General features: G+C 65.1%; 1 protein-coding gene across 1 annotated transcript in view; it reads left to right on the top strand.

Moving 5' to 3' along the window:
- The window catches only part of LOC133629621 (phosphatidylinositol 3,4,5-trisphosphate 5-phosphatase 2-like), a 17,503-nt gene extending 716 nt beyond the window's left edge, over positions 1-16,787 (top strand). Inside the window, exons 2-11 of the mRNA XM_062020313.1 lie at positions 294-383; positions 478-591; positions 2,424-2,512; positions 2,600-2,687; positions 6,290-6,445; positions 6,539-6,623; positions 10,509-10,652; positions 10,748-11,360; positions 14,305-14,432; positions 15,920-16,787. Coding sequence (XP_061876297.1) covers positions 294-383; positions 478-591; positions 2,424-2,512; positions 2,600-2,687; positions 6,290-6,445; positions 6,539-6,623; positions 10,509-10,652; positions 10,748-11,360; positions 14,305-14,432; positions 15,920-16,010 — 1,598 coding nt within the window. The 3' untranslated portion in view covers positions 16,011-16,787. The remainder of the gene's footprint in view (positions 1-293; positions 384-477; positions 592-2,423; positions 2,513-2,599; positions 2,688-6,289; positions 6,446-6,538; positions 6,624-10,508; positions 10,653-10,747; positions 11,361-14,304; positions 14,433-15,919) is intronic.
- Positions 16,788-18,416: the final 1,629 nt, after the last annotated feature.

Here is an 18,416-nt window from a genome sequence, read left to right on the forward strand (position 1 = left end):
TGGGGTCTGGAGGGGTCTGGAGAGGCTGAGGGGCATCTGGGGGGGGTCTGTGAGTCCCTGGGGGGTTCTCTGGGGGGGTCTGGAGGGGCTTAGGGGCATCTGTGGGGGGGTCTGGGGGCACCTCAGGGGTCCCTGGGGTGGTCTCTAGAGTGATCTGAGGATCCCTGAGGGGTCTGGAGGGGCTTAGAGGCATCTGGGGGCTCTGTGGGCATCTGGGGTGTCTGTGAGTCCCTGGGGGGGTTCCCAGGGGGGGTCCCCGGGGGGGTCAGTGCCCTGAGCCCCCTCCCCTGCAGGCTGCACCGACGACATCGTCACCAGCGACCACTCGCCCGTCTTCGCCTCCTTCGAGGTGGGGGTCACCTCCCAGTTTGTCTCCAAGAAAGGTGCCCAGTGACCCCCCCAACCCCAGCCCCCCCCATCACCCCCCAGGCCGTGGGGGTCTCTGAGGGGGGGTCTCACCCCCCTGGGACCCCTCAGGGCTGTCCAAGGCCTCGGAACAGGCTCACATCGAGTTCGAGAGCATCGAGGCCATCGTCAAGACCTCCAGTCGCAGCAAGTTCTTCATCGAGTTCTACTCCACCTGCCTCGAGGGTGAGGGCAAGGGGGGGGCTCAGGGGGTCCTCAGGGGGTCCCAGGGGGGCTCAGGGGCTCCTCAGGGGCTCCTGGGGTGCCTGGGAGACATTCTGGGGGGTCCCTGAGAGGGTCTTGAGGGTCCCTGGAAGGTGTGAGGGTGCCTGGGGTGGGCTCTGGTGGGGCTCTGGGGAGGCTGGTGGTCCCTTGGGAGGGTCTTGGGGGGGTCTCAGGGGGTCCTGAGAGGCTCCTCAGGTGGTCCTGAGGGGCTCCTGGGGTGCCTAGGAGGCATTCTGGGGATCCCTGAGAGGGTCTTGAGGGTCCCTGGAAGGTGTGAGCGTGCCTGGGGAGTTCCTGACGGGTCTCTGGGGGGCTCTGGGGAGGCTGGTGGTCCTTGGGAGGGTCTTGGGGGTATCCTGGGGGGTCCTTGGAGGGGGTGTTGGGAGTCTCAGAGGGTCCTGAGGAGCTCCTGGGGTGGCTGGGAGACATTCTGGGGGGCCCTGAGAGGGTCTTGAGGGTCCCTGGAAGGTGTGAGGGTGCCTGGGATGGGCTCTGGGGGGGCTCTGGGGGACTCTGGGGGGATTGATGACCCTTGGGAGGGTCTTGGGGGTATCCTGGGGGTCCTTGGAGGGGATGTTGAGGGTCTCAGAGGGTCCTGAGGGGCTCCTGGGGTGCCTGGGAGGGGTCTGAGAGCCCCTGGGGATGTCCTGGGGGGTCTCTGGAGGGGACTCAGGACATCAGAGGGGTCCTGGGGGTCCCTGGGAGGGGCTCAGGGAGCCAAAAGGGTCCTGGGGGGTCCCTGGGAGGTGCTCAGGGAGCTGGGGGGGATCTCTGGGAGGATCCCTGGGGGGGGCTGAGGAAGCTTTGGAGGGGTCTGGGAGCCCCTGGGGGAGTCTTGAGGGTGCTGGGGGGTCCTGGGGGGATCCCTGAGAGGGACTCAGGAAGCCTGGGAGGGGTCTTGTGGTCCCTGGGGAGGTCTTGGGTGTCTTGGGGGGTCTTGAGAGGGGCTCAGGGAGCCCAAAGGGTCCTGGGGGGTCCCTGGGAGGGGCTCAGGGAGCTGGGGGGGTGGTCCCTGGGGGTCCTTTGGGAGGGTCTGAGGAAGCTTTTGAGGGGGTCTGGGAGCCCCTGGGGGAGTCTTGAAGGTCCTGGGGGGTCCCTGGGAGGGGTCTCATGATCCCTGGGGAGGTCTTGGATGTCTTGGGGGGTCTTGAGAGGGGCTCAGGGAGCCAAAAGGATCCTGGAGGGTTCCTGGAAGGGGCTCAGGGAGCTGGAGGGTGGTCCCTGGGGGTCCTTTGGGGGGGTCTGAGGAAGCTCCTGGGGGAGTCTTGAAGGTCCTGGGGGGTCCCTGGGAGGGGCTCAGGGAGCCAAAGGATCCTGGGGGGTCCCTGGGAGGGGTCTTGTGGTCCCTGGGGAGGTCTTGGATGTCTTGGGGGGTCTTGAGAGGGGCTCAGGGAGCCAAAAGGGTCCTGGGGGGTCCCTGGGAGGGGCTCAGGGAGCTGGGGGGGTGGTCCCTGGGGGTCCTTTGGGGGGGTCTGAGGAAGCTTTGGGGGGTCTGGGAGCCCCTGGGGGAGTCTTGAGGGTCCTGGAGGGTCTTGGGGGGTCCCTGGGAGGGGCTCAGGGAGTCAAAGGGGTCCTGGGGGGTCCCTGGGAGGGGTTCAGAGAGCCAGGAGGGGGTCTCTAAGGGTCCCTTGGGGGGCTCTGGGAGCCCCTGGGGAGATGTTGACAGCCCTGGGGGGGGTTTAGGGTGTCCTGCGTGGGGCTCAGGGGTCCCTGGGGCTGGGGGCAGGGGGTCCCGGGGTGGGGGGGTGTGTGTGGAGGTGAGGGGGGGTCACAGCTGTGTGTCCCCCCCCCAGAGTTCAAGAAGAGCTTCGAGAACGACGCCCAGAGCAGCGACAACATCAATTTCCTCAAAGTGCAGTGGTCGGCTCGGCAGCTGCCCACCGTGAGCAGGGGGCTGGGCAGGGGGCAGCGACCCCCCACACCCCCCCTGCGCCCCCCGAGCCTCACAGCCCCCCCCTGCCCCCCCCAGCTCAAACCCATCCTGTCTGACATCGAGTACCTGCAGGACCAGCACCTCCTGCTCAGCGTCAAGTCCCTGGATGGATACGAGTCCTACGGTGGGTGCTGGGGGTGCAGGGGGTGTGGGGGCGTGGGGTGGGGGATATGGGGGGCAGGGGGGTATGGGGGGCATGGGATGGGGGGATATGGGGGGCAGGGGGTGTGGGGGGCATGGGGTGGGGGATATGGGGTGCAGGGGGGTGTGGGGGGCGTGGGGTGGGGGGATATGGGGGGCAGGGGGTGAGGGGGGTATGGGGGGCAGGGGGTGAGGGGGGTATGGGATGGGGGGTAAGGGGGCTGGGGGGCAGGGGGCATGAGCTGGGGGGCTGAGGGGGCAGGAGGGAGCCTTGGGGGGCAAGGGGCACAGGCTGGGGTCTGGGGGGGGCAGGGGACATGAGCTGGGGGGCAAGGGGCATGAGATGGGGGGCTGGGGTGGCATGGGACGGGGGGTGGGGGGGCAGAGGGCATGAGCTGGGGGGCTGGGGGCATGGGATGGGTGGAGGAGGGCAGGGGGCATGGGATAGGGGATGAGGGGGGCAGGGGGCATGGGATTGGGGACTGGGGAGGCATGGGATGGGGTTGGGGGGCAGGGGCATGAGCTGGGGGCTGGGGGCATGGGATGGGGGTTGGAGGGGGCATGGGATGGGGGGTGGAGGGAGGCAGGGGGCATTAGCTGGGGGGCTGGGGACATGGGATGGGTGCTGGGGGACAGGAGTCATGAGCTGGGGGGCTGGGGGCATGGGATGGGGGGTGGAGGGGGGCATGGATGGGGGGCATGGGATGGGGGGTGGAGGGGTGGAGGGGGCATGGGCTGGGGGACTAGGGAGGCGTGGGATGGGGGGTGGAGGGGGCATGAGCTGAGGGGCTGGGGCATGGGATGGGTGGAGGAGGGCAGGGGGCATGGGCTGGGGGATGAGGGGGGCAGGGGTCATTGGCTGGGGGGCCAGGGGCATGGGATGGGGGTTGGAAGGGGGCATGGGTGGGGGGCACGGGGGACATGGGATGGGGGGTGGAGGGGTGGAGGGGGCATGAGCTGGGGGTCTGGGGGCACGGGATGGGGATGGAGGGGGGCAGGGGGTAGGGGATTGGGGGCTGTGGGAGCAGGGGGCACAGAATGGCAGGTTGGGGGGCAAGTGGGGTTTTGGTGAAGTTCTCAGGTAAAAGGTGGGTTTTGGGGTGTTTTGTGGGGCATGGCTGTGGGTCTGGGGGCACGGGGGGCACCGTGTGGGTCTGGGGGCACTGTGGGGCATGGCTGTGGGTCTGGGGTCTCACCTCCACCCTGTTTAACCCTTTTGGCCCCGCAGGGGAGTGCGTGCTGGCTCTCACATCCATGATCTGTGTGGGGCTGGGGGCACTGTGGGGCATGGCTGTGGGTCTGGGGGCACGGGGGGCACCGTGTGGGTGTGGGGGCACTGTGGGGCATGGCTGTGGGTCTGGGGTCTCATCCCCTCTGGTTTAACCCTTTTGGCCCCGCAGGGGAGCGCGTGCTGGCGCTCAAGTCCATGATCTGTGTGGGGCTGGGGGACACAGACAGAGATGGGGGTGTGGGGGGCACGGGGGGCACCATGTGGGTCTGGGGTCTCACCCCCCTCCCGTTTAACCCCTGTGGTGCCGCAGGGGAGTGCGTGCTGGCGCTCAAGTCCATGATCTGTGTGGGGCTGGGGGCACTGTGGGCACAGGCTGTGGGTCTGGGGGCACAGTGGGCACCGTGTGGGTCTGGGGGCACTGTGGGGCATGGCTGTGGGTCTGGGGTCTCACCCCCTCCTGTTTAACCCCTGTGGTGCCGCAGGGGAGTGCGTGCTGGCGCTCAAGTCCATGATCTGTGTGGGGCTGGGGGCATGGGGGGCACAGGCTGTGTGTCTAGGGGCACAGTGGGCACCGTGTGGGTCTGGGGGCACTGTGGGGCATGGCTGTGGGTCTGGGGTCTCACCCCCTCCTGTTTAACCCCTGTGGTGCCACAGGGGAGTGCGTGCTGGCGCTCAAGTCCATGATCTGTGTGTGTCTGGGGGCACGGGGGGCAACGTGTGGGTGTGGGGGCACTGTGGGGCACGGCTGTGGGTCTGGGGTCTCACTGCCCTCCCGTTTAACCCTTTTGGCCCCGCAGGGGAGCGCGTGCTGGCGCTCAAGTCCATGATCTGTGTGGGGCTGGGGTCATTGTGGGGCATGGCTGGGGGTGTGGGGGGCAAGGGGGGCACTGTGTGGGTCTGGGGTCTCACCCCCCTCCCGTTTAACCCTTTTACTGCCACAGGGGAGTGTGTGCTGGCTCTCAAGTCCATGATCTGTGTGGGGCTGGGGGCACGGGGGGCACAGATTGTGTGTCTGGGGGGCACGGCTGGGGGTGTGGGGGGCAAGAGGGGCACTGTCTGGGTCTGGGGGCACGGTGGGTACAGGCTGTGGGACTGGGGGCACAGGGGGCACAGGTTGGGAGTCTGGGGGCACAGGGGGCAATGTGTGAGTCTGGGAACACACTGGGCATGGGCTATGAGTCTGGGGGCACGGGGGGCACAGGCTGTGGGTCTGGGGGCATTGGGGGGTATGGCTGTGGGTCTGGGGTCTCACCCCCCTCCCGTTTAACCCCTGTGCCGCCGCAGGGGAGTGTGTGCTGGCTCTCACATCCATGATCTGTGTGGGTCTGGGGGCATGGGGGGCACAGACTGTGGGTCTGGGGGCTTGGGGGGCACTTTGTGGGTCTGGGGGGGGGGGGGGGGGGGGGGGGGGGGGGGGGGGGGGGGGGGGGGGGGGGGGGGGGGGGGGGGGGGGGGGGGGGGGGGGGGGGGGGGGGGGGGGGGGGGGGGGGGGGGGGGGGGGGGGGGGGGGGGGGGGGGGGGGGGGGGGGGGGGGGGGGGGGGGGGGGGGGGGGGGGGGGGGGGGGCATGGTGGGTACAGACTGTGGGTCTGGGGGCATGGGGGGCATGGCTGGGAGTGTGATGGGCACAGGGAGCACTGTGTGAGTCTGGGGCTATGGGGGGCACGGGCTGTGGGTCTGTGGGCACGATGGGCACAGACTGTGTGTCTAGGGGCACAGTGGGCACCGTGTGGGTCTGGGGTCTCACCCCCCTCTGGTTTAACCCTTTTGGCCCCGCAGGGGAGTGCGTGCTGGCTCTCACATCCATGATCTGTGTGGGGCTGGGGGCACTGTGGGGCACGGCTGGGGGCACTGTGGGGGGCACAGGGGGGCACCGTGTGGGTCTGGGGGCACTGTGGGGCATGACTGTGGGTCTGGGGTCTCACCCCCTCCCGTTTAACCCCTGTGCTGCCGCAGGGGAGTGCGTGCTGGCGCTCAAGTCCATGATCTATGTGGGGCTGGGGGCACTGTGGGGTACGGCTGGGGGTGTGGGGGGCACAGGGGGCACCGTGTGGGTCTGGGGTCTCACCCCCTCCCGTTTAACCCTTTTGGCGCCGCAGGGGAGTGCGTGCTGGCGCTCAAGTCCATGATCTGTGTGGGGCTGGGGTCATTGTGGGGCATGGCTGGGAGTGTGGGGGCACGGGGGGCACCGTGTGGGTCTGGGGTCTCACCCCCGCCCGTTTAACCCCTGTGGTGCTGCAGGGGAGTGTGTGCTGGCGCTCAAGTCCATGATCTATGTGGGTCTGGGGGCACTGTGGGGCATGGCTGTGGGTCTGGGGTCTCACCCCCGCCCGTTTAACCCCTGTGGCCCTGCAGGGGAGTGCGTGCTGGCGCTCAAGTCCATGATCGGCAGCACAGCGCAGCAGTTCCTGACGTTCCTGTCGCACCGCGGCGAGGAGAGCGGCAACATCCGCGGCTGCATGCGGGTGCGAGTGCCCGCCGAGCGCTGCGGCACCAGGGAGCGGCTCTACGGTGGGACCCCCGTGCCAGGCCCGAGGGGGGCGCTGCGGGAGGGGGGGACACCCCACACACAGCCTCACGCACCCCCCAACCCGGCCCCCACAGAGTGGATCAGCGTGGACAAGGACGAGGCGGCGGCGGGCAAAGGGAAGGGGCTGCCCGGAGCCAGGGGCACGCAGGAGCACGGCAGGTACGGGCGGGGGCTGGGGCAGGGGGTGGGGGCTGGGGCAGGGGGTGGGGGGCTGGGGGTGAATGGGTGGAGGGGGCATGAGCTGGGGGGCATGGACTGGGGCATGGAGGGGGGCATAGGATGGGGTTGGGGGGCAGGGTCATGAGCTGGGGGGCTGGGGGCATGGGATGGGGGTGGAGGGGTGGAGGGGGCATGAGCTGGGGGGCAAGGGGCATGGGATGGGGGATGGAGGGGGGCATGGGATGGGATTTGGGGGGGCAGGAGCATGAGCTGGGGGGCTGGGGCATGGGATGGGTGCTGGGGGGCAGGGGTCATGAGTTGGGGGGCTGGGGGCATGGGATGGGGGTGGAGGGGTGGAGGGGACATGAGCTGGGGGGCTGGGGGCAGGGACTGGGGGTGGAGGGGGGCATGGGTGGGGGGCATGGGGGGCATAGGATGGGGGGTGGAGGGGTGGAGGGGACATGAGCTGGGTGGCTGGGGGCAGGGGATGGGGGGTGGAGGGTGGGGGGCATGAGCTGGGGGGCATGGGATGGGGTTGGGGGGGCAGGGGCATGGTCTGGGGGCTGAGGAGGCATGGGATGGGGTTGGGACAGGGGCATGGTCTGGGGAGCTGGGGAGGCATGGGATGGGTGCTGGGGGGCAGGGGCATGAGCTGGGGGGCCAGGGGCATGAGATGGGGGGTGGAGGGGTGGAGGGGGCATGAGCTGGGGGGCATGGGATGGGGGGTGGAAGGGGGCATGGGATGGGGGATGAGGGGGGCAGGGGGTATGGGCTGGGGGGCTGTGTGGGAGCAGGGGGCACAGAATGGCAGGTTGGGGGGGCACATGGGGTTTTGGTGAAGTTCTCAGGTAAAAGGTGGGTTTTGGGGTGTTTTGAGGGGAAAGACAGGTGTTGGGGGACTGTGGAGGGGGAAAAAAGTGATTTTAGTGCAGTTTTGGGGGAAAAAGGGGGGTTTTGGTGGAGTTTTGGGGGGAAAAACGTTTTGGAGGAGTTCTGAGGGGCAAAGTGGGGTTTGGGTGGAGTTCTGAGGGGGAAAAGTGGCATTTTGGTTGGGTTTTGAGGGAAAATGTGGGTTTTGATGGAGTTTTGAGTAGAAAAATGGGAGTTTGGTGCAGTTCTGAGGGACAAGGAAGATTTTGGTGGGGTTTTGAGGAGAAAAGTGGGGTTTTGGAGGAGTTCTGAGGGAAGAGTGGGGCTTTCATGGAGTTTGGAGTGAAAAATGTGGGGATTTGGTGGAGTTTTGAGGTGAAAAGGGGGTTTTGATGGGCTTGTGAGGGAAAAAGTGGGGGTTTGGGGCTTTCTGAGAGCAAAAGTGGGGTTTAGAAAGGAAAATGTGGGGTTTTGGTGGATTTTTGAGGGGCAAAGTGGGGTTTTGGTGAAGTTCTGAGGTAAAAGGTGGGTTTTGGGGTGCTTTGAGGGGAAAACAGGTGTTGGGGGACTGTGGAGGGGGAAAAAAGTGATTTTAGTGCAGTTTTGGGGAGAAAAGTGGAGTTTTGGTGGAGTTTTGAGGGAAAGACATGGAATTTTGGTGGATTTTTGAGGGCAAAACCAAGTTTTGGAGGAGTTCTAAGGGACAAAGTGGCATTTTGGTGGAGTTTTGAGGGAAAATGTTGGGTTTTGATGGAGTTTTGAGGGGAAAAGTGGGGTTTTGGTGAAGTTCTGAGGGGAAAAAAGTGTATTTTGGTGGAGTTTTGAGGGAAAATGGGGTTTGGGAGAGTTTTGAGGAGGAAAAGTATCATTTTGGTTGAGTTTTGAGGGAAAATGTGGGGTTTTATGGAGTTTTGAGTAGAAAAATGGGAGTTTGGTGCAGTTCTGAGGGACAAGGAAGATTTTGGTGGGGTTTTGAGGAGAAAAGTGGGGTTTTGATGGAGTTTTGAGGGGAAAAATAGGTGTTGTGGGACTTTGGAGGGGAAAAAAGTGATTTTAGAGCAGTTATGGGGGGAAAAGTGGAGTTTTAATGGAGTTCTGAGGGCAAAAATAAGTTTTGGAGGGGTTCTGAGGGGCAAAGTGGGGTTTGGGTGGAGTTCTGAGGGGAAAATGTGGCATTTTGGTTGGATTTTGAGGGAAAATGTGGGTTTTGATGGAGTTTTGAGTAGAAAAATGGGGGTTTTGGTGGAGTTTTGAGGGACAAGGAAGATTTTGATGGGGTTTTGAGGAGAAAAGTGGGGTTTTGGAGGAGTTCTGAGGGGAAGAGTGGGGCTTGCATGGAGTTTGGAGTGAAAAATGTGGGGATTTGGTGGAGTTTTGAGGTGAAAAGGGGGTTTTGATGGGCTTGTGAGGGAAAAAGTGGGGGTTTGGGGCTTTCTGAGAGCAAAAGTGGGGTTTAGAAAGGAAAATGTGGGGTTTTGGTGGAGTTTTGAGGGGAAAAAAGTGTATTTTGGTGGAGTTTTGAGGGAAAAATGGGGTTTGGGAGAGTTTTGAGGAGGAAAAGTGTCATTTTGGTGGATTTTGGAGGGAAAAAATAAGTTTTGGAGGGGTTTTGAGGGGCAAATTGGGGTTTGAGTGGAGTTCTGAGGGGGAAAAGTGGCATTTTGGTTGGATTTTGAGGGAAAATGTGGGGTTTGATGGAGTTTTGAGTAGAAAAATGGGGGTTTTGGTGCAGTTCTGAGGGACAAGGAAGATTTTGGTGGGGTTTTGAGGAGAAAAGTGGGGTTTTGGAGGAGTTCTGAGGGGAAGAGTGGGGCTTGCATGGAGTTTGGAGTGAAAAATGTGGGGATTTGGTGGAGTTTTGAGGTGAAAAGGGGGTTTTGATGGGCTTGTGAGGGAAAAAGTGGGGGTTTGGGGCTTTCTGAGAGCAAAAGTGGGGTTTAGAAAGGAAAATGTGGGATTTTGGTGGAGTTTTGAGGGGCAAAGTGGGGTTTTGGTGAAGTTCTCAGCTTAAAGATGGGGTTTTGGGGGTGTTTTGAGGGCACAAATGCAGTTTGGTGGAGTTTTAAGGAGAAAAAGTGGGGTTTTGATGGAGTTTTGAGGGGAAAAATAGGTGTTGGGGGACTTTGGAGGGGGAAGAAAGTGATTTTAGTGCAGTTTTGAGGGGCAAAGTGGGGTTTTGATGGAGTTCTGAGGGGGAAAAGTGTATTTTGGTGGAGTTTTGAGGGCAAAAATAAGTTTTGGAGGGGTTTTGAGGGGCAAATTGGGGTTTTGGTGGAGTTCTGAGGGGGAAAAGTGGCATTTTGGTTGAGTTTTGAGGGAAAATGTGGGTTTTGATGGAGTTTTGAGTAGAAAAATGGGGGTTTAGTGGAGTTCTGAGGGACAAGGAAGATTTTGGTGGGGTTTTGAGGACAAAAGTGGGGTTTTGGAGGAGTTCTGAGGGGAAGAGTGGGGCTTGCATGGAGTTTGGAGTGAAAAATGTGGGGATTTGGTGGAGTTTTGAGGTGAAAAGGGGGTTTTGATGGGCTTGTGAGGGAAAAAGTGGGGGTTTGGGGCTTTCTGAGAGCAAAAGTGGGGTTTAGAAAGGAAAATGTGGGGTTTTGGTGGAGTTTTGAGGGGAAAAAAGTGTATTTTGGTGGAGTTTTGAGGGAAAAATGGGGTTTGGGAGAGTTTTGAGGAGGAAAAGTGTCATTTTGGTGGATTTTTGGTGGCAAAAATAAGTTTTGGAGGAGTTTTGAGGGGCAAAGTGGGGTTTGGGTGGAGTTCTGAGGGGGAAAAGTGGCATCTTGGTTGAGTTTTGAGGGAAAATGTGGGGTTTTGATGGAGTTTTGAGTAGAAAAATGGGGGTTTTGGTGCAGTTCTGAGGGACAAGGAAAATTTTGGTGGGGTTTTGAGGAGAAAAGTGGGGTTTTGGAGGAGTTCTGAGCTCAGGACTGGGCTCCAGCAGCTCCAGGGGCTTCTCCACCCCCACCCCCACCCCCTGAGCGACCCCCAGGACCCCCCTCTGTGCCTGCCCAGGTCTGTGGGCCGCAAGCCCCCCGCTGCTGAGCCCCCCAGCGCCGTGAAGCCCCCGGAGGAGCCTGAGAAGAGCAGCACAGCAGCAGCCCCCCGGCCCCCAGCCCCACTCCGTGGCCCCTCCAGGGATGAAACCCCCCCGAGCCGGTGAGGTTGGGGGGCTGCAGTGGGGGGGGGGATGCCCACTCCCCCTCCCCTCACCGTGCCCACCCACCGGTGCCCCCTGTGCCACCCCCCTGCAGGTCCAAGCTGGAGGCTGAGGGGGGGCCTCCCAAGAACAGCTTCAACAACCCAGCTTACTACGTGCTGGAGGGGGTCCCACACCAGCTGCTGGCCCCTGGGGACCCCGGGAAGCCCCCAGCCCCCAAAGCCAAGGGGCAGCCGCCCGAGCGCCGCCGGCACCTTTCCACCGGGATGTGCCACGAGGGCGACGCCGCTGACGGCCACAGGAGCTCGTCAGATGAGGAGCTGGGGACCCTCAACCTGCCCCCCCCAGCTTTCCCCCCGCCCCCACTGCCCAGGGAGCTCGAGCAGCCCCCCAACCCCTTCCCCAAGGAGCCTCTGGCCGGAGAGCCCCCCCAGCCCAAGCTGCAGCCCCGACCTCTGCCCCCTCACTCTGCCTTGGGGCTGGAGGGGGCTGCTGGGACCCCCAGCCCTGGGGGGCTGCTGGATGATCGCTCCTGCTCCGTGCTGCAGATGGCCAAGACGCTGAGTGAGGTGGAGTATGGTGCTGGGAGGGGGAAGGGGGCTGCTGGCACCACGGCGCCGCTGGCCAAGCCGCCCCCCCGCTGCCAGCCCCTCGCCTTCCCCCCACACTCCATCCGAGAGAGCATCCAGGAGGACCTGGCTGAGGAGGTGAGTGAGACCCCCTGGCACTGCCCACAGCCCGCCCCCTGTGTCCTGGGGGGTGGGGAGAGGGGGGGGGGGGTGGGAGGGAGGGTTAAGACCCCCCCAGTGACCCCCAAGAGCAGCCAGGATGGGGACTGGGGCTGGTGTTGGAGGGAGGGCTGAGACCCCCCAGTGACCCCCCCAAGAGCAACTGGGATGGGGCAGAGGGAGGGAGGGAGGGCTCAGACTCCCCCCAGTGACCCCCAAGAGCAATTGGGATGGGGCAGAGGGGCTGGTGTTGGAGGGAGGGCTGAGATCCCCCCAGTGACCCCCAAGAGCAGCCAGGATGGGAGAGGGGCTGGGGTTGGAGGACGAATTGAGACCCCCAGTGACCACCAAGAGCAGCTGGGATAGGCAGAGGGGCTGGTGTTGGAGGGAGGGCTGAGATCCCCAGTGACCCCCAAAAGCAGGCAGGATGGGGCAAAGGGAGGGAGGGAGGGCTGAGATCCCCAGTGACCCCCAAAAGCAACTGGGATGGGGAGAGGGGCTGGTGTTGGAGGGAGGGCTGAGACCCCCCAGTGACCCCCAAGAGCAGCTGGGATGGGCAGAGGGGCTGGTGTTGGAGGGAGGGCTGAGACCCCCAGCGACCCCCAAGAGGAGCCAGGATGGGGCAGAGGGAGGGAGGGAGGGCTGAGACCCCCCCCAGTAACCCCCAAGAGCAGCTGGGATGAGCAGAGGGGCTGGTGTTGGAGGGAGGGCTGAGACCCCCAGTAACCCCCAGGAGCATCTGGGATGGGGCAGAGGGAGGGAGGGAGGGCTGAGACCCCCCCAGTGACCCCCAAGAGCAGCTGGGATGGGCAGAGGGGCTGGTGTTGGAGGGAGGGCTGGGACCCCCCCAATGCCCCCCAAGAGCAACTGGGATGGGGCAGAGGGAGGGAGGGAGGGCTCAGACTCCCCCCAGTAACCCCCAAGAGCAGCTGGGATGGGGCAGAGGGGCTGGTGTTGGAGGGAGGGCTGAGATCCCCAGTACCCCCAAGAGCAGCCAGGATGGGTCAGAGGGAGGGAGAGAGGGAGGGCTGAGACCCCCCAGTGACCCCCAAGAGCAGCCAGGATGGGGGAGAGGGGCTGGTGTTGGAGGGAGGGCTGAGACCCCCCAGTGACCCCTCCAAGAGCAGCTGGGATGGGGCAGAGGGAGGGAGGGAGGGAGGGCTGAGACCCCCCCCAGTAACCCCCAAGAGCAGCTGGGATGGGCAGAGGGGCTGGTGTTGGAGGGAGGGCTGAGACCCCCCCAGTGACCCCCAAGAGCAGCTGGGATGGGGACTGGGACTAGTGTTGGAGGGAGGGCTGGGACCCCCCCAGTACCCCCAAGAGCAGCTGGGATGGGGACTGGGACTAGTGTTGGAGGGAGGGCTGGGACCCCCCCAGTACCCCCAAGAGCAGCCAGAATGGGAGAGGGGCTGAGGTTGGAGGACGAATTGAGACCCCCAGTGACCACCAAGAGCAGCTGGGATGGGGCAGAGGGGCTGGTGTTGGAGGGAGAGCTGAGACCCCCCAGTGACCCCCAAGAGCAGCTCGGATGAGGACTGGGGCTGGTGTTGGGGGGAGGGCTGAGACCCCCCCAGTGACCCCCAAGAGCAGCCAGGATGGGAGAAGGATTGGTGTTGGAGGGAGGGCTGAGACACCCCAATGCCCCCCAAGAGCAGCCAGGATGGGGCAGAGGGAGGGCTGAGACTCCCCCCCCAGAACCCCCAAACCTCTGCCCCCTAGGATGTGACAGAGGGGCTGGTGTTGGAGGGAGGGCTGAGACCCCCCAGTGACCCCCAAAAGCAGCTGGGATGGGGCAGAGGGGCTGGGCAGGGACCCCCATGGTGGGGTGTGTGTGTGTCTCTGTGTGTGTGTGTTGGGGGGTCCCACTGTGGTGTGGAGGTGACTGGCCATACTGGTCCCAGTGCAACTGGGGACCCTCTGGGCTGGCCATACTGGTCCCAGCACAATGGGCATTGTCCAGCCTGGCTGTACTTGTCCCAGCATGGACTGGGACCCTCTGGACTGGTCTTATTGGTCCCAATACAGTGAGCATCCTCCAGGCTGCCCATACTGGTCCCAGTACCATGGGCATTCTCCAAGCTGGCCATACTGGCCCCAGCGCAATGGGGGACCCTGCAGGCTGCCCATACTGGTCCCAGTACAGTGGACAATGTCCAGGCTGCCCATACTGGTCCCAGTACCATGGGCATCTCCCAAACTGTCTGTACTGGTCCCAGTATGATCTGGGACCCTCTGGGCTGCCCATACTGGTCCCAGCACTCTGGGCAATGTCCAGGCTGCCCATACTGGTCCCAGTACCATGGGCATCCTGCAGGCTGATCATACTGGTCCCAGTGCAACTGGGCATTGTTCAGGTTGGTTGTACTGGTCCCAGTACCACGGACATCCTCCAGACTGGCTGTACTGGTCCAGTTAACATGGGCATCCTCCATACTGGTTGTACTGGCCCCAGTACCATGAGCATCCTCCAAACTGGTTGTACTGGCCTCAGCATGATCTGGGACCCTGCAGGCTGCCCATACTGGTCCCAGCACCATGGGCGTCCTCCAAACTGGTTGTACTGGTCCCAGCATGATCTGAGATCCTGCAGGCTGCCCATACTGGTCCCAGTACCATGGGCATCCTCCAGACTGGTCATACTGGTCCCAGTGCAACTGGGCATCCTCCACGCTGCCCATACTGGTCCCAGTACCATGGGCATCCTCCAGACTGGCTGTACTGGTCCCAGCATGATCTGGGACCCTGCAGGCTGCCCATACTGGTCCCAGCACATGAGTGTGTGTGGCTGCTGCAGGCTCTGTGCCAGGGCTGTGTGTGTGACCCTGTGGCTGCTGCAGGCTCTGTGCCAGGGCTGTGTGTGTGACCCTGTGGCTGCTGCAGGCTCTGTGCCAGGGCTGTGTGTGTGACCCTGTGGCTGCTGCAGGCTCTGTGCCAGGGGGTCCGTGCCATGGGCCCCGTGCCCGGGGTGGGCGAGTGGCTGCGGGCGCTGGGGCTGGAGCGGTACGAGCAGGGGCTGCTGCGCAACGGCTGGGACGACCTCGAGTTCCTCAGGTGGGCACCAACCCCTCCCCCTGCTGCCCCCCCAGGGCTTGGGGTACCCCTTGGCAGGGCAGCCAAGCCCCACTGTGCCCCACATTCCTCCTGGTACCCCCCCAGGGCTTGGGGTACCCCTTGGCAGGGCAGCCAAGCCCCACTGTGCCCCACATTCCTCCTGGTCCCCCCCCCAGGGCTTGGGGTACCCCCTGCCAGGGCAGCCAGACCTCTCTTTGCCTCACAGCCCCCCTGGTACCCCCTGACAGGGCTTGGGGTACCCCCTGGCAGGGCAGCCAGCCCCATCCTGTGCCCCACAGCCCCCCTGGTACCCCCTGGCAGGGCAGCCAGCCCCATCCTGTGCCCCACAGCCCCCCTGGTACCCCCCTAGGGCTTGGGGTACCCCCTGGCAGGGCAGCCAACCCCCACTGTGCCCCACAGCCCCCCTGGTACCCCTTGGGAGGACATGGGGTACCCCCTGGCAGGGCAGCCAACCCCATCCTGTGCCCCACAGCCCCCCTGGTACCCCTTAGTAGGACAGGCAGCCCCATCCTGTGCCCCACAGCCCCCCCCTGGTACCCCCTAGGGTCTGGGGTACCCCTGGCAGAGCAGCCAGCCCCATCCTATGCCCCACATATCCCCTGGTACCCCCTGGCAGGGCAGCCAGCCTCATCCTGTGCCCCACAGCCCCCCTGGTACCCCCCCAGGGCTTGGGGTACCCCTGGCAGTGCAGCCAGCCCCATGCTGTGCCCCACATATCCCCTGATACCCCCTGGCAGAGCAGCCAGCCCCATCCTGTGCCCCACAGCCCCCCTGGTACCCCCCCAGGCCTTGGGGTACCCCTGGCAGTGCAGCCAGCCCCATCCTGTGCCCCACAGCCCCCCTGGTACCCCCCCAGGCCTTGGGGTACCCCTGGCAGGGCAGCCAGCCCCATCCTGTGCCCCACAGCCCCCCTGGTACCCCCCCAGGCCTTGGGGTACCCCTGGCAGTGCAGCCAGCCCCATGCTGTGCCCCACATATCCCCTGGTACCCCCTGGCAGTGCAGCCAGCCCCATCCTGTGCCCCACAGCCCCCCTGGTACCCCCCCAGGGCTTGGGGTACCCCTGGCAGTGCAGCCAGCCCCATCCTGTGCCCCACAGCCCCCCTGGTACCCCCTGGCAGGGCAGCCAGCCCCATCCTGTGCCCCACAGCCCCCCTGGTACCCCCTGGCAGAGCAGCCAGCCCCATCCTGTGCCCCACAGCCCCCCTGGTACCCCCTGGCAGAGCAGCCAGCCCCATCCTGTGCCCCACAGCCTCCCTGGTACCCCCCCAGGGCTTGGGGTACCCCCCGGCAGGGCAGCCAGCCCCATCCTGTGCCCTACAGCCCCCCTGGTACCCCCCCAGGCCTTGGGGTACCCCTGGCAGGGCAGCCAGCCTCATCCTGTGCCCCACAGCCCCCCTGGTACCCCCCCAGGCCTTGGGGTACCCCCTGGCAGTGCAGCCAGCCCCATGCTGTGCCCCCCCTGCAGTGACATCACGGAGGAGGATCTGGAGGAGGCCGGGGTGCTGGAGCCCTCCCACAAACGCGTCCTGCTGGAGAGTCTGCAGCCCCACAAGTAGCCCCAGGGTGCTGAGCACACGGTCCTGGGTGCTGAGCACACGGCTCTGGGTGCTGAGCACATGGCCCAGGCTGCTGGGACACAGCCCCGAGGTGCTGAGCTCTCCAGGTCTGGGGTGCTGAGCACACAGCCTGTAGGGTGCTGAGCTCCCCAGCCCTGGGGTGCTAAGCACATGGCCCTGGGGTGCTGAGCACATGCCCTTGGGTGCTGAGCACGTGGCCCTGGGTGCTGAGCACGTGGCTCCAGGTGCTGAGCACACGGCCTTGGGTGCTGAGCACACAGCCTGCAGGGTGCTGAGTTACCCAGCTCAAGGGTGCTGAGCACACAGACTGAAGGTGCTGAGCTCTCCAGATCTGGGGTGCTGAGCACACAGCCTGTAGGGTGCTGAGCGCATGCCCTTGGGTGCTGAGCACATGACCCTGGGTGCTGAGCACGTGGCCCAGGCTGCTGGGACACAGCCCCAAGGTGCTGAGCTACTCTGACCTGGGGTGCTGAGCACACAGACTAGAGGTGCTGAGCTACCCAAACCTGGGGTGCTGAGGACATGGCCCTGGGGTGCTGAGCACACATCTTGCAGGGTGCTGAGCTCCCCAGCCCCAGGGCGATGAGCACACATCCTGCAGGGTGCTGAGCTCCCCAGCCCCAGGGTGATGAGCACACATCCTGCAGGGTGCTGAGCTCCCCAGCCCCAGGGTGATGAGCACACATCCTGCAGGGTGCTGAGCACACAGCCCGTTCCCCAGGGTCCTGCATCCCATGGCTGAGGGTGCTGGGTGCTCAGTGCCTCGGGGGTCACCATCCTGCACCCCAAACCCCCCCCAGCCGAGGTTCCTGGATCCCCCAGCACCAGCCGCCCCCGGGACCCCCCCAGGGACCCTCAGCACCCCCCTTGGGCCCCCCAGGGCCACCCAGGACCCCTGGGACCCCCCAGGACCCTCAGCACCCCCCTTGGGACCCCCCAGGACCCTCAGCACCCACCTTGGGACCCCCCAGGGCCACCCAAGACCCCCCTTGGGACCCCCCAGGACCACCCTGGGGCCCTCAGGACCCCCCTTGGACCCCCCCCAGGGCCACTTGTGACCCTTGGGACCCCCCAGGACCCTCAGCACCCACCTTGGGACCCCTCCAGGGCAACCCAAGACCCCCTTTGGGACCCCCCAGGGTCACCTGGGACCCTCAGGACCCCCCCAGGGCCACCCAGGACCCCCCTTGGGACTCCCCCAGGGCCACCTGTGACCCTTGGGACCCCCCAGGACCCCCCTTGGGATCCCCCAAGGCCACTCCGGGGCCCTCAGCACCCACCTTGGGACCCCCAAGACCACCCAAGACCCCTCTTGGGACCCCCCAGGACCACCCTGGGGCCCTCAGGACCCCCCTTGGGACCCCCCAGGGCCACCTGGGACCCTCAGGACCCCCTCAGGGCCACCCAAGACCCCCCTTGGGACCCCCCAGGACCACCCTGGGGCCCTCAGGACCCCCCTTGGGACCCCCCAGGGCCACCTGGGACCCTCAGGACCCCCTCAGGGCCACCCAAGACCCCCCTTGGGACCCCCCCAGAGCCACCTGGGACCCCCAGCACCCCCCTTAGGACTCCCCCAGGGCCATCTAAGATCCCCCTTGGGACCCCCGAGGCCACCCTGGGGCCCTCAGCACCCACCTTGGGACCCCCAAGGCCACCCAAGACCCCCCTTGGGACCCCCCCAGAGCCACCTGGGACCCCCCCAGGGCCATCCAAGACCCCCCTTGGGACCCCCGAGGCCACCTTGGGGCCCTCAGCACCCCCCTTGGGACCCCCCGGGACCACCCAAGGCCACCCCGGGACCCTCAGCACCCCCTTGGGACCCCCCCAGGGCCATCCAAGACCCCCCTTGGGACCCCCGAGGCCACCCCGGGGCCCTCAGCACCCCCCTTGGGACCCCCCAGGACCACCCCGCGTGCTGGGGCGGGGGATTTGGTGGGGGGGGGAGGATTTTGGGGGGGGGGGATGTGTTGGGGGGTCCCTGGTCAGACAATTTCAGGGGGGTCTCAGCGCGGGACCCCCCCAGTTTAAGTTATTTCTTATTTATTGGGAGAAGGGACGAGCGTTCGTCTCGGGGGGGGGGGGGGGAGGTTTTTGGGGTGACCCCCGGGGGTCCCAGCGCCGCCCCTCGCAGCCAGGACGAGGAAGAGGAGGAAGCTCTGAGCCAACACACCCCAAGTGCCTTCGCTCTGCCCCGGGGGGGGGTCTGTTTTGGGGGTGTCAGAGCCTCATCAGTGCCTTCAGCCCCCCCAAAGTGCCTCCGGGGTGCGCCCCCCCCCCCCCCGCGCCCCCCCAAACCCCTCCCCACAGCTCCCAGTTTGCCCATCAGGTACTGACTGGGTCCTCCCCGCGGGTGCTCAGCCCCCAGCCTCACCAAGTGCTCTTCCA

Source organism: Colius striatus, chromosome 1, assembly GCF_028858725.1.
Source record: "Colius striatus isolate bColStr4 chromosome 1, bColStr4.1.hap1, whole genome shotgun sequence".
NCBI classification, from domain to species: domain Eukaryota; kingdom Metazoa; phylum Chordata; class Aves; order Coliiformes; family Coliidae; genus Colius; species Colius striatus.